The 15,822-nt window shown below is 36.1% G+C and overlaps 1 protein-coding gene across 6 annotated transcripts in view; it reads left to right on the forward strand.

The window, feature by feature from the left end:
* Positions 1–15,822, forward strand: part of RAP1GDS1 (Rap1 GTPase-GDP dissociation stimulator 1) — a 90,960-nt gene that overhangs the window by 59,799 nt on the left and 15,339 nt on the right. For 3 of the 6 annotated variants that reach the window (XM_059471065.1, XM_059471064.1, XM_059471067.1), the window contains 3 exons: positions 5,168–5,314; positions 13,147–13,275; positions 15,595–15,720. In XM_059471065.1, the coding sequence (XP_059327048.1) occupies positions 5,168–5,314; positions 13,147–13,275; positions 15,595–15,720 (402 nt within the window). The remainder of the gene's footprint in view (positions 1–5,167; positions 5,315–13,146; positions 13,276–15,594; positions 15,721–15,822) is intronic. The other 3 variants (XM_059471066.1, XM_059471069.1, XM_059471068.1) reach the window with 2 other exon arrangements.

The following is a 15,822-nucleotide window of genomic DNA, read 5'->3' on the forward strand; positions in this document are numbered from 1 at the left end:
GTTCTCCTAGTTTACTGTTTACATATTTATTATTTTAGCAATTATTCTAAAATAATAACTTATCAAACTGTACCTTCAATGCTTACCCTTAGGGCTAAGGATAGCTGCCAGCATTTTAAGATGAACTGACTACAGGACAATTCTGTTATCTGAAGCAAACATAACTAATTCAAGATTGGTTTTTTCTTTGTAAAGCAAAACTTTTAAGACTACATTAATTGATTTTAACCAGTAATCAAATAAAACAAAACTGTATTTCTGGTAACCAGCAGTATAATTCCTAAAGGAATTAATAAAGGAAGGGGAAGTTGCAGTACAAGGCAGAGCAATCCCAAAAATTATCTTTCAAACTATTAAAACGTGAATCTCATGTGTAATGTCCCTCTTAGACATTGCACAGAAGAAATGGAAAAAGCAGCAAACAATGGTAGTGTGGTATAATCACATGAAGCTTTCTTTCCTTGAAAAATAAAATTATTGAAATGCTACTGTGTGTTGTGGTCTGTAGTCATGCAGTCAGAGACCTGACAGGGGCAGTGACCAAAAAGCATATACAAACCAGACTGAGGATAAAAAGTAGAGTCAAGTGTTAAAACTGAATGACAGAATTGTGTGGAAAGTTTTAATCTTACAGTGTTCAGGCAGGGAAAGAAAAGGTAAAGTTCCAGTTTATCTAAGTGGCAGTATTTTTCTAGTGTATACATAGGTAATGTCATTTACACTAGCTCAGGGTTTGCCATTGCTTTTTGAATATTTCCTTTCTTTTTTTCCACATGTGACCAGGATTTTTTTCCCTTGGAGTTCTACTCCTGCAGTTTTTTTCCTTACACATGTTAGTAATATCTGTCACATCATAATTTCCTTGCAGCAGCCAGTTTGCTACCAGACCATTATGGTTTCAAGTGAAAGAATAAGCAGCAGGAGCAAATGAGTGCCTCACCACAAAGGTCTTGCAGAGAGGACCTAATTAAAAAACAGGGGAAAATAAAAATAGAACACGTAGAAAGAACAGTCCCTCCCACCCCCCAACTTGGGCTAATGTAGATTAGTTTTTCTTTTTTTAATTAAGAAAAGTAAGAAAGAGTTATCTGTAAAGCACTGTCCAATCTAAGCAATATTTTGGTCAAAAAATGCAGGATTGTAGTTAAAAGCAATAACAATGATGTAATTAAAGTAAAATGGCAGTATGTCACTTAAATGATTTGATCATTGCACAAGTAAAAAGAATTTTTAAATAAATACTGTATTTTTCCTGTGTCACCCAAATTTGCTGTCTTGGCAATTTGGTTTATACAAATCAGGGACCTTGATCATGCTGATGATGTTTTCCTCCCTGACTTGCACCATTAATACCAATGCAACTATTTAAACCAATAAACTTGTGCAGAACATGAACTGGGGAAAGAATAATTCAGGTATCTAGTTGCAAGACAAAACTAGAACATTTCAAAGTATAAATCTGATACTTAAAGCCCAAAAGCTTATTTTTAAGAAATGCCAACAAATTATTTGCTAGCTGATCATCTGCGAAATGGGTGTATTTTTTAAGCCTAAATATTTTCTGATAATCTCTTTCTATTATGGCACAACCTTTTTTCTTGACTTAGATTTTTTTTCTTGTTAACATTTTGTGACTTAATGATTTGTGTTAGGGCTTGGTGAATTAGGGAAAAAAACTCGAGGGAAAGTGATGCAAACGGCTTGGGAAAAGTAAATTGAAACCACTCTAAATGCTGCATTGTAAAGATTTAACAATCCCGTACATTAAAAAAGTTTTGTTGTTGACTTTGGGCACGGTTGAGCAAGATTTGACAAGACTATTCATAGAGGGAATGTCAATAGTTACAGTAATTTGATAATCCACTTAAAAGCCTTTTTTTGCATAAAACACCTTTGAGCAACTCTGGATAGAAAAAGGGACTGTACCAATTCTTAGAGACAGTTGTGTTGAATTGGGCTAGAGAATATTGTGAAGTAATAACTCATCCTGTAATAAATCTTACTGTACATTTTACAGGGAAAAGAATCTGTCTGGTTTCTTAGGTTTTCATTCTGGCATCTTTAGACTGCATTACATGTACTTAAAAATGCTATACAGCAGCTTTGCCCTTTGTGAGCTGCAGAGAAGCATTTTTAAGCAGAAATGTGAATGCTGTCATTAAACTGTTCAATCACTGTTCTCTTAGGAATAGAAAATGTTTATTTAAAAAGGTCACAGGGAAAAAAATTCAACACAGCTTCTGGGAGGCTTGGAAGCACGTTAAGTGTGGGAGTTCATAGAGCTGCTGAACTGCAAGGTAATAGTTGGATTGAGAACCAGACTCAGCAACATGCTGTGGGCTTGTTTTGACTGTAAATGATCTGGAGTTTGATGAGTATTCTTGTGTGCAAAATCTGTTCCTTAGCGACAGAGGACTAGTGAGAAGCGAGTTGGTGAAATGCACACGAAGCATTCTGAGTCAGGACTACACTTTCTGCTTGGGGATGCTGCAGTGTCACAGCAGTGCTGGCAGTGGGTAGGCAGGACCTTCAGGGTTTTCCTCCGACATCTGGCGCAGGATTCTTTGTGGCCTTGCACTAATGAGCTGAGTTAATCCTCTGGGACAAAGAAGGCAGCACCAGGAGATCCTAATTATAGCACTCACCCAGGTCTGTTCTTCACTCAGCTGCCTGGGGCAGAGAAGCAGCCATGCAGGGTGAGCTCCAGCATGGGAAAGAGGGAGAGCAACACGCTCAGTTATGGCATCTCCTTTACAAGTCTGCCAGCATATGCAGTCCTGTCAAAGGCTGGCTCTTACAGCCTGCCACCTTCTGAGGTTCATTTGTACCTAATTTTTTGAGTGTACCATAAGGCCAGACATTTCTTGGAGTGAGATTTTTTTCTGAATCTTCCTCCTTTACTTTTGCTGTCTGTACAGCAGAGGCTGGTGATCTGTTTACTTAACAAAAACATTGTGTGGATAAGAGTTTTGTCATGTATTTGAAGTGAGAGACTGTGCAGCAGTTTTTAACAAACCAGAGATATTTGAATTTAAAGGATACATTACTTAAATTTTTCATAAAATATCATCACACAGTAATTTTCAGTAGAGTTCTGCCAAATTCTGTCCAGGTAAGGAACTTAGCTTGTAACTATTTTTTTTTTTGTGTATGTGTTTTAACACTTGTTTCCAAACACTCACCAAACTCTACCTTTCTATTATACTTTGCTTACATATTTTACATGTAGTTCATCAACATCAAGACACCGAGTTGAGCTTGAAATGTGATTCTTACCTGAATTTATCATCTTTGTTTGTTGATTTAAGTTGCATGATAGTAACTTGAAGACCACATTCAGTCGTCCATCTGATCCAGAATCAGTGATTCAGTTTCATTTTGCATACCTGTTTTGATTCACAGAACAGATGAGTTAAATACAGAATCATGTATTTACATAAATTTTCTAGTAAAAAATACCAGAAGAGGATAAATAAAGCAGAATGCTTGAATATTCCAACCCAAGTCACTTTTTATTCTCTGCTGATTTGGTACATGTAAGCACTGAGTCTAAACACCTGACTATATTGTTTCACTGTATTTTCATGCAGGACTTCCTTTTGTTTCAGCATTACAGCTATGTTTGTTATGGCATCAAGGATCTGAGAAATTTCTTTTCTGTTTATCCTTTTTTTAATAGTTGCTACTTGACACAGAGTCCTACCTTGAATTTAACTGTTTAATAGATTATAATTTCTCCTTTTTCAAAATGAAGTAGACATGCCAGCAGCAAAACACAGGTTTTTGACATCCTGATCCTGTCCAAGGTGCAAACAGTCATGGCAGTGAATTTATTCTGCAAAATTCTTCCTACTTTGCTAATAATTTAAGACCTGCCAAGAATTACCCTTCCTTCAGCTCCATTCAGTAAATTTTCTGAAGTCCCTACATGCAATACTTAGAATCCTGTTCTTTATATATAGTATAAGGGGTATAAAAAGTTCATGAATGGTGTTAGCAAGAACTGGAAGATTTAGAAGTTTCTTCTTTTTGCAGAGCAGTGGAACACTTTACAGTGGAAGATCATATTATAAATGTGCACAGCCTTGGGTTTCATGCTGAATATGTTGCAGAATGAAGAAAACTTGGTGCTTGACTTGCACATATGATGGGGAGAGAGAGAGAGGAGGGATGGTAGAGTATGAATAACAAGGAGAAGAGGAGATTTGCTTTGGGGCCATGAAGAAATTGAGGAAAGGGCATTATTTTTTCTTATATTGCAAAACTTTAGAGAGTCCCTCCTCCTTCCCCCCCCACAAGGTTTTGTTTTCATCCAGATTTTCCAGCTGATTCCAGTGATAGCTTACATGGAAATCTCTCCTTTTAGAAGCCCTAGAATTTAGTTTATTGACTATTGTCTATTGCTTATTGCTTACTGCTGGGGAAGGAAGCAGTATTGATGATTACTGTAATAGAAGGCCTATTTTTCCTTTATTCCTACACTGTTGTGTCAAATCTGATTTGTTGTATAGGAAGAGTTCCATACAAAGATTATGATGTGTTATTTACAACCCTTCAGAACATTGTGGTCTTTTATAGATGCAGAGTAAATTTTTCTTTTAGCCACACAAAAAGTATCTGATAGTGGTATTAAATTTCAGCTACAGAAGTGCAGAGAACATGCTGTGTGGCAGACTGAGTGCATGAACAATTGCCACTGGGAACTAGCACCTCTGTCTGCTTTGTCCATTTTATTGCTCTTTTTGTTTTTAAGTAATGAAAGCAATTTATTTTCTGTATTTCAATTTCTTGATCTGTGTAACAGTAAGAGTAATTTACCTGTATATGGACTAAGCTGTGTCAAGTGCTCAGAACCTCCCTCTGGCAAAACTCAGTGCATCTTCAGACTATTATTTATCAGCTTCAGCAGCTCTGCCTCAAACACTGAACTCCTCTACAAAGGTATTAGTGCCAGGTGCTTAATCCTTTTTGTTGTAGGTGTTTTAACTTCCCTAGCTCTGCTGCACTAAAAATTGGCCCTCAGGCATCTCTCTAGATGAATTTGACAACACTGGTGGAATGACTTCACTCTGTTTAAAAGCTTCATTTTGTATGATTACTGTTACGTTCGGGATTCAACGGTGGGGATTGGTTTCATTTTTTTTTAATGTAACTCTTTGTTTTACAGATGAGGGCAGGAACGCAGTTGACCATGCAGGTGGTGCACATATTGTAGTAGACCATTTAAGGTCACTGTGCAGTAAAACAGATCCAGCCAGTGAGAAGCTCTTGACTGTCTTTTGTGGCATGCTGATGAACTATAGCAATGAGAATGGTAAACAACACCGAAAGTTTGCTTTATGTCTACCAGGAGAACAACCCCAACAAAAAAAGATAAAAAGTTAAAATCATCTGTAGGTTTACATTGTGGATGCTTAACACTAAGTTATTCTAAAGAGATCAGGGACCTAATTCACATATATTATTTTCTGTTTTAGTAAAATTATGTTCCCAAAAATACTAGATATATTCCTGACACAATTCCATATAACATATATTGTGTGAAGTTTTAAGATCAGTGTCTGGAATTTACTTCTTTGTCTAAAAGCAACGCATAAAGATGCTTCACACAGATTTACAGAAGCTAATTAGAAGGCTACATTAAGTCCTCTCTCAAGTAGTATCAACATCATAAGACTAATTTGTTGTAGATGTTCAGTGTTGTTAATTATTTGAGGGTGTATATGCTAAACAGTTCTCCTTGTGAAATGTACGTAAAACCATATGTTACATTGTTCTAAAGTAAATGGGAAATCATTTATTGGTATGTTCAACACTGTTCCGTGTCTACAAATTATGTTTATGTTCATTATCCCATTAAGTGGAGATGTTTAGGGACTGGGACAAAAACATGACAGTATATTAAATGAGAAACCCTTGACCAATGAGAGTAATACAATAGCATTCTACATTAGTTGTACAAACTAGTACCTAGCTTGTTTCTGCACACAAGTGTTTTAATGTGCCAAAATATATTTAAAGCATTCACACATTTTCAACTTTTCAAAATGAAAATAGAATACATTAGGAAGGCTACAGAGAGGCTGTTCTCCTGACTTGCAATGGCACAGATTACAAATACAGTTAATAATGATATTGTTTTACATTTCCTGAATTGCAGTGTTTCATCTTAGGAAGAAATATCTTCTTTATTATTTACTCACCATTTCCTGAAAGAAAGCACTTGCTGTAACTCACTTTCCAATCCTATGCCCCCAAAAGTTTTCTACTTTTCAGGATGGTCCATAGGCTTTATTGTATATATTTTTAATCTGCTTTATCATCTCTTCTAGCATAGTTTCCACATGTGTCTTCTGTGCCATCTCTCTGGAGATCTCAGCTCTTTGTGTTACTCATCCAGCTCCAAATATAACTGTTGTATGTGTCTCATCTCCTTCACTTGTTCTTACATTGGGTTTTTTCCTCCTCTTTTCTTTGTATTATGTAAGGATTCTTGTTTACAGTACTTCATCTTCTCTAAATAGCAACTTTCTAGTTCCTTCATTTCATATAATTTCCAGGAATTGTTTTGCTTGACCACTTTGCATGAGTATCACATTTATTATATTACATCGTGTTAACTCAGTACTTTTCTTTGTTACAATATTTGGAGCAAATATATATTCTCACCTCTAAGCTACCAGAATGCTCTGTATTAATTAAGACTAATGAGCATACAGTAGACTAGGTAGCTCAAGACAGATGAATCTAGAAGCAATGTGTAGAGATACTGTTATCAGTTTTGCTTCATGACCAAGCTCACAGCAGATCTTCTCTAGGAAAACTAATTATGAGATAAATCTCCCAAACAAGCAGCTTCTGAACAGCTTAACTGTTAGGAACATTGAATAAATGACTCATTCCATCTAGTAAGAGAGCTTATTCTGATGCAATCAATAAAGCAGTTGTGTGGTTCAGTGACAGCCAGGAGGATTCACTAGCTGCTCTCCTCTCTGCTAAAGGACATCTTTCATCTCACGCTATTCACAGGAGCCACTGAAGCAGTGTCAGAAGTGAGAAATGCAGGAGTATTCCAAGCTCTTTGATCAGGGTGCTCACCAGCCCCATGTTCTACCTCCCATCAGGGAGGAGTGCTGGCAGTTTACCAAACCTCCACCTTACCCCACACACTTGATTGTCTCCATGAGGAAGGGTCCCTTTTGTAGGAACCCAGCTTATGTTTGGCCCAGCATTCATGGGTAGACTGCGTAAGATTTGTGTCCTCTAGATTTGTGTCCTTCAGCACCTTCATAAAATATGGCATCCTGATGTTAAATCATACAACTGCTGAGCCTTTCTTATTTTCACAAATTGTGAATTTGCTCGCTGACTGGGGCAACCATTAAATTAAACCCCAAATAATATGACAAATCAATATTAAAAAAAAAAAAGTGATTTAGAGGACTAAATTTTTAGAAGAAAATTTAGCGACCATACCTGTAGCATGTGAATGCAGAATGCAGTTGACCTCTCTTGCCAGTTTTAAGAGTCACGAGTACAATTGGACCGTAATTGTGAGCTGGTCTAAAAATACCACCTGTGGACCACCATGAATTTTCAGGACAGCAGTCAGTGTCAACTAGGAGCCTGAGTCAACCACACACTTCCATGCATTGCAGCAGCAGGTGAATAATATTCTGACTAAATGCAGTTCTTTGCTAACCTGTTAAACATCAAAATGGAGATTGCCCTGACAGTTAATTGTAGTCACAACTTAGTGAATACCATTTTTGGGATTTACTTGCGAATGTTTGATCCCAGCTACTTACAAAGGAGATAAAACACTGCACTGGTTTTGCTGAAGGATGAGCAGTAAGAGATTGCAGCTTAGAGTCACAGATTTCTTTGTCCGTAGTTATGGAAACCAATTGGACAAAAATAAAAGAAAATATATTAGGGAAGGAGGAAGTGTTTCAGTCTTTGAAATAGCACTTCTACATTCTCTTTTCATGTTTCTATAATCTTTTCCAGCTTGGCACACTGTGTTAAAAAGTTACAGGTAGGGACTTGGAAGATTTCTTTAACTGCTCTTATCTTAATGACTTGCACTCTTTTAATTTGTACTAGCTATCCAGATAAGGACCATTGCAGCACAGTTGGTTCTTAGTTGCATCTAATTATCTGTGAGCACCCTAATATTTTCTAATCATCAGCATTTTATGAGCAAAAGACTGTATAAATTGTCTTAGTTGATTCCAAGCATCTTGCCATTCCCAGTCAGCTAATTGCCCTCTTTTTCCAATAGCTACTACTTCATTATTAGTAACTATCAACTGCTTTATTTTTTTAAACATGAGAGACTCAGTCTGGAGTACTTTAAGGGATTTATCACTCATGAGTTTTACAAAAAAGGCAACTAAGGAGCAGCTACAAGTAAGACTTCCTTTCCTAAACAGAGCAAATTAATGGAGCATTCTTCTATCTCATCCTGATTCTGGACACTTAGCTTGCAATTGTAACTCCAGTTATAACAGTGTTGTCTAAGCTTTAAAAATAGGAATCCTTTTACAAGGTTCTTGCATCATCTGCTTGTGTTCAGGAATGATTTTTGCTTACTGTCTCTCAATTCTTTCTTTGCTTCCTTGGTATCTTATAATTTCAATAGTAACTACAATTGTTAAGACAACAAACTCAAACTTTGGCATTTCTTGCAGTTCTTTTAAGCTTAAAAAAAAGTGCTGATATTTAATTGCACTGCTAGAAATTAGAGGGGTTTTTTTCTGACGGGAAACATCCCTTTGCCTTCAGCCCAGGTTATCTCAACCCTCTTGTCATAATTTTATTTTACTTCCCAAATTCAATCAGACACAAATAGCTCATCCCTGCTTTCAGTTATTAGCATCTGTGTAGCCAATAATCTGCTTGAGAGCAAGAAGCAAAGCAGGCTTGGATAAAGAGGGGAAAACTAATAACTAATCTAATAAAACTAACAATCATATGCAAACACTCATGTAAAAGAGTTACAAATATGAATGGTTATTCTGCAGATCCCATAATCCTGTGAGGTAAGACTTTTTGCAAGTAAATGGGATCAGTCCATAAGGTAACAAATTGTCTCTCGAGATCTCTAAAACAAACCAGGAAGGCTTTTTAAAGAAATGCAGAAATTATGGAAGAACTAGGCCAATTGGCTTATTAGATAGTCAAATTGGAGATCAGGAGTTAACTGGATACTGTATGCATGGTGAAAGTATACGTACATTTACATATGTGAGCATATATGTGTAGATAAAAATAAATACCTTTATAGCTTGCTGCCTCATTTCATTTCATAGCAAACTTCAGTCTGTCGAGATTGTCTTTCCTTCAGCACCTTCGTAAAATGTGACATCCTGATGTTAAATCATACAACTGCTGAGCCTTTCTTATTCTCACAAAACTCTTAGCAACTGGAATGAATGTTGGTGTCTGATGTGCACTGTTGACCATCTGCAGAAGCTATGTAAATATACAAGAAATGAAAGGGAGATTTATGGAACCATTATTATGGTCTGACAGCAATATTTCAGTAATGCTTCCTCCTAAGACTTACCTTTGCTAATTTTCATGCTTGTCATTTTGTTTCATTTACATCACAGCTAGAGATGCCTAGCATGCTCAAGACCTAAATATACTGAATTGCAAAGTAACCTAAAGTATGCAAAAGCAGATAAAAAGTATGTTCCCTACCACAGTGAGATAATCAATAGAATCACTTTTATGTTCTGTCATGATTTAACATAGCTGTGGGGATTGCAAGCAGGTTTCTCTAGGGTATGAAATTATGCCATCAATTTGTACAAAACTAGTTTTCCTTCAGTATTATAATCACAGTTATTGATGGGACACAAATGATGAGGTGTTTTCTGAAACTCTTTTCAAAATCATGAATTAGCCTAAATCAGCATTTTTAACTAAAATGTCCCCAATAAAGTTCTCAATTTGGGATATTCTCCTCAGATGTTACTCTTTGGAGTTTCCATGTGTGTCACCGAAGGACATGGAGCCATTGAAATTCAAGTTTTAGGTAGGTAATCTTTGTGCTGGCGCATGTATTGATTGCCTTTTATCTACCTGTATATGCATCTGTACAGCATCACTGTCAGTGCTTTTCACCCCAAAAGAACACACAGACACAGTGAAACACGTGATAGCAGTGTAAATTGTGGTTTTAAGTCATAAATTCAGGAGAGGAATTCAGTTTTTCATGCTTCCTGCTGTCTGTGCATGAAGTTCTGCTTAGGAAGTGGACAGAAGTGCTGTTTCATCCTGAAACACAATGTTGCCTGGCATCATGGCTCACTTTAGTCCTGTGTCAGGCAACTGATTGAAGGTTGGATGCATGTTTCCCCAAAATGGTCTTCTGCTCTAGTGAGGCATTTACAATTTCTGCAGTGAAAGGCCAAGATACACAGTTAGTCCAAGTTACCTAGTCTGAGGTTTTCCTAGGGCAGAGAGAGAACTGCTGTCAGTTCCTCCAGCTGAGACTGAACCACTTGGATATTTTTAATTTATCTGAAATAAAAAGTGCTGTGGGTCTCCATACCAGTGAGATGCCTGATACTTTTCTCTTAAAATGCTTAATAGACTTTGCTAGAGAAAGAGCCTCCTGTTGGTGATAATGACAGATGTAAATGTCAGGTCCAGAATTTGTATGGCAAGCCCAGGCAAGTATAAACATTGCAAATAGCTGCTGGCAGCCTTTTATTTTCAAAGGTCTTGCTTCCTTTGTGACTCACAGGGTTGCCCTGTCTTTGTCAAAGGAGAAAATTTTAAGTTTTAAATTAACACTTACTGCTGTTAAGGCAATGTTTACCTTATTGTCAATTCTTGTAATGCCATTCTTATCACTGTAGATATTTCCTGTACTCAGGTGCCATCCTTCTATTCTGGGAAAATCAGACTGGTATGGAGTCTGATATAATACCTGACATTTGACCCAATACAATTATTCTTTTTTAGAATATGTTTTTTTTCATTTTTTTAGTTTGGAAATTCTAGAGGTCCTTTAGTCAGTGCACTCCATGCTCTCTTGAACAATGATATATCTTTCTATCTGACTCTTAAGATTCCTATTTCTTTTCAAAGATTATGTGGTTTCCCTCCATGCTTTTTATATATTTTATATTAAGAAAGAGACAGCAGAACCAAAAACCTGCTCAAAATGGAGAGTTTATGCTTCTGTTGTTGGAATGAAGTCCACAGAGATTGTCTCTTTATCCATTACAGTTGGATAAAGAGATTTTTAGAGTGACTAAAGGTATAGTCTAGTAACAAAACAATTTCTTTCCAAATAATTTTCTATGGCATTTGTGGTTTGTGTCTTTGTTCTCCTACTCTCCATGACGACCAGTTTTCCTCCAGAATTTTAAGTGTTTACAGGGGACAATCACAAACCAAGGACAAAACCAGATTATTTACCAGTAACTTGAGTTCTCCTACACAACAATTTTCTCTGTAGAACCATTCCATCTCCCTCTCTCCCCAGGTTTCCTATTGAAAGACAGATTTTTCCAGTCAGTTTGGAATGAAGTAGGAGGGTGTAGTAGTGACTCACACATCTGCCAGAGGTAAAATGGCATTCAATGCATGCGCTAGTACAATTTGTACTTACCTGAAATTTGACAACTTACACGGCTCTTTGGTGTCTGACATGGCGTTCTCATAAATTTCACTAAAGACCCTGAATCTGTGGAAGAGGTAATCCCTCCCCCCAAAAAAGGAAATTCAGTTACTGGTAAGTAATACAGTTTTTTTAAAGATGTCAAGCCATAAGGATTCCTGCTTATCCCCAATAACCTATAATAACCATGCCATTTACTTACTTGGTACATCAAATTCATAATTATTATCTGAGTATTTTATACTGAATACAAATGAGCTAAACATTCTGGAAGCTTTCATAATTTTCATTATATGAAAATTTCAAGGAGTTTTTTGAAAACATGAGATGATTCTAAATTTGCTAAACTTCAGATGTCATATGGTTTTATCTCCCTGTAAAAATCTGCTTTTTTATGGCTCTGACGCCACACATATAAGAATTCCAACTGATTTCAGTTGCCTAGAATTAATTCCTTAACAAGAAAACCACACTAAAAAAAACCCCAACAACCAAACAAATGAAAAAAACAAACAACAAAAAACCACCCCACCCCAGAACTCACCAGTAGGGCTTGACCAAAAGCTAAATTAAGTAATACAGTTCTCTTGACATCACTGGGCTTTGGATCCTTGTCTTTTGAGTCTGTAACATTTAAACATAGTTGAAGTGCTTTAGAAACAAAGGAAAAAAAGATGCTTAGGAAAATTACTAAACAACATCTGGTATGTTTATGTCTGCTTCATTCTATTCAACTGTGAAACAATGTTTTTCTTCTTTGCTTTGTTATAGGTAAAATGTGTAAGAGGAAATACTGTTATAAATAATCTTTTAAACCAATCATGTTTCTGCCTAACCATCAGAGCATCTTTCTATTTGCAGACACCTAGGAGCAATACTTTTCTTACTTGTAAATACTATAAACTTTCATCCTGTGCAAGAAATTATCAGAATGGCTTCTAAGGACTTTTCTTAAACCTTCCATTTTTTGTCTTTATTAAACTTTCTTTTTTCTCAAGCTCTTCATAATCTACATTGTGACTTCCTGTGTTTATGAAACTTTTCATGTTTATTTTAGTGCCAGTTTATATTCATTCTAATTTTAATTTTCCAGTTTTGATCTTTAATTTTAAAAAGAGTGTATAGAAAAAGCTCTCAGATAAATCGCTATTTCATTGACCTTGCTCAGATCAATTTCAGTCAGCTAGTCTCAGTGAGCCCAGAATCAAACCTGACATTTTTTAGGAACCTGATAACCACAAAATTGTCAGTAGCTGCATAATTCACTATATGCTATGAACAGATCAGGAAGGAGTATTTCTGGAAGTACACTCCATTGCCAGGGACAAGAATTATAAGTCCATATCTCAAATCTGAACCAAATCCTAGTCTGAAGAGTAGAGGAGACAGAAATTTTAATGCTGCTTAGCCTAGAAGTTGCTTTATGTGAAAAATGCTTTTTTGGTTAAAAGAACAGTACTATGAAGAGAAATGCTAATTCACTGTTGTACTCTCTTTTTATGTAGATACCTTGCAGTCACAGCTTATCAATATGGGTGTTATTCCTACGTTAGTGAAATTGTTGGGCATTCATTGCCAAAATGCAGCTCTGACAGAAATGTGCCTTGTTGCATTTGGCAATTTAGCAGAACTCGGTAAGTCCACGATACTAATCTCAAATTTACATCCAGTTTTCATAATGTTAAGTCTTAGTTAAAGACTAACAAAAGCTCATTCAAGTCCTTTTGGTACATTCAACAATAACAGACAAGTAATTTTTGCTTATTTTCTCTAGAATATATAGTTGTCTCTTTTTTTTCCCCTTTCAGTTACTGAAATTTATTTGGGTACTTAATTCAACCTTATGTTTTATGTTACTGTGCTTCAGTTCAACTAAGCACATTTTAAATCATCTAAACAGTATTTCCATAGCACTGCTACTAAATGTGAATTATTTATTAATAATATAAATATTGTATACCAGTGTAGCTCCACAAAGTTTTATCGAGATTAAATTTGGCTCATGAAAATCTCTGAATGAAATTGAGGCAGGCACAGTCATTAATCTGCATATACAGTATTATTTTAGGTACAGAATTTTAATATACTCTGTTCTAAATACCTCCATGTATAAATCATGAATAGATGTTAATTTTAGTTAGAACTCCATTTAAATTGAAGTTTGTGGCCCTGCTTTGATCTGATGTCTTTTCAAGCAGATCACTTTTCATTGGAATTCAACCATGTGTAAAAAAATGGGTTATTAAGGCTTGTGTTTTATTAACATTTGTGGTTTATGTTGTTCTTTTGCTAACATATTTGGAGAAATTCTAGTTTTATGCGTTGAAGTTTTTTTACACTGGAGTAAATAATACATAGCACTTACAATATCATCTAAGAACATTCAGCAGTTCAAAATATGAAAAATGTGTATCTCTGAGTTTGTAGTACTTGGTGGCCTGAGTTCACAGATTTCAAGGCCAGACAAAGTATCATGTTACCTAGTTTAGTTTGATAATACACATAATAAATTTATTTACAAGAGACAATTCTTCTTAACAAATCACAGCTGAAAAAGCCATCAAGGTAGCACTAAAGAAATTAATGAATCAGAGGTCTGCAGGTTGGGCACTGTGTACTGTGTCTGCACAGCAGAAATGATAAGAGTCATACACTGCAAGTTCTAGTGTTTAAATGCAACCAAAACCATAATGATATTAAATATGATAAATGGGAGACTCACTGAGAATTTCCTTCCCCTCTTTGGAAAGATCCAACTCTCTCTTGTTGAGTAATGAGAACCATGGGAAAAACTTTACAGCAGCTGCTTCCCTTCCAGTTCATACACATTGAAAAGGTGCTCATTCTTTAAGACTGGCACAAAATTAATTTACTTTGTAATATTTTATTCTCCCTTAAGCAGTAGTCAATCACATTGTAACTGTATTATTTTATTTTTGCCTTGTAACTTCAGGGAATTTTTTTGGTGAGGTTATCATTTTTCATCACTTACAAGACAACAGCATTGCAAGAATCCCTTGAAAAGCATTATATGACTCTAATTCTGTGTCAAAGCAGGGCACAAACCAGTGATGGATCTGCTAAAATACTGGAAAGATCAAAAATCCACAAAGAATATACTATGCAACCAGGCACAGTGAGAGAAAATGATGAGACGTGCACAAAAGTGTCCAGGACTGCATTCATGCTTTTCCCAAGTCCTTGGGGTCAGTTCTACAGTAAAGTAATCCCCAGGCATCTGCCAGAGCAATAGCAAAGGTGCTGGAAGGTTTCTGGCTACAGATGGCCCTCAGGAGGTGGACACTGGAGAATGCAGAACACCAGCCCTACCACCTGCATCCCTTGTAATACTGCCAGTGAGGAGGAATATGATACAGGCAATGGAATAAGAGATGCTTTTGTTTAATGTACATTTGAAGACCTGCTGGCTAATCTGATAGGAACGTCGCCCCTCTGTAAAAGTGCTTTATGCTGTATCTGTGCAGTATGAGATGGCCCAGCAACAGCCCCACACAGATTTCAAAAGAAATGTCACCATCATGAGACCATGTAAATATTTAAGCATTTGGTGCAAATCTTCATCTCTCCCATAGAAAATGCAGTATATAACCTGTTCTTCTTTCTGTTAAGACAAGAGAAATCAAAGACTTCTTTTTGTACTATTATTGTTTCTATAGCTAACTTATATTTTGGTGAGCAAAGCCAGACCAAACAGCCTTGAATCATATATTTATATATTTTTAACAGCCTTAACCATAACTATTTCAGGTCAGCACATTTAAAGTGTTAGACATTTATCTTTTCATTTTGTGACAAGCATGAGCCTATTGCTCTTGTCTGTGAAGAGCAGTTAGTCATCTTGCTGAATAAACCTGGTAACAAAGAGAAAAAGTAGTTCTACCTTCTTGTGTGGTTTGTTTACTTTATATTGATTTTCTCCTTTTGCTTCACAGAGTCAAGTAAGGAGCAGTTTGCCTACACAAACATTGCTGAAGAGCTTGTGAAACTGTTCAAGAAGCAAATAGAGCATGATAAAAAAGAGATGATTTTTGAAGTTTTGGCCCCCCTGGCAGAAAATGGTGAGAATTTTTTTCTTACTCCGTCTTTTACTCATTTTCTTATGTGTATTTTTTATTTCAGTATATCAGTGTGTTTTTCAGGCACTAAATGCAGAGTAATGG

The sequence above is a fragment of the Ammospiza nelsoni genome, chromosome 4, assembly GCF_027579445.1.
Source record: "Ammospiza nelsoni isolate bAmmNel1 chromosome 4, bAmmNel1.pri, whole genome shotgun sequence".
Taxonomy (NCBI): domain Eukaryota; kingdom Metazoa; phylum Chordata; class Aves; order Passeriformes; family Passerellidae; genus Ammospiza; species Ammospiza nelsoni.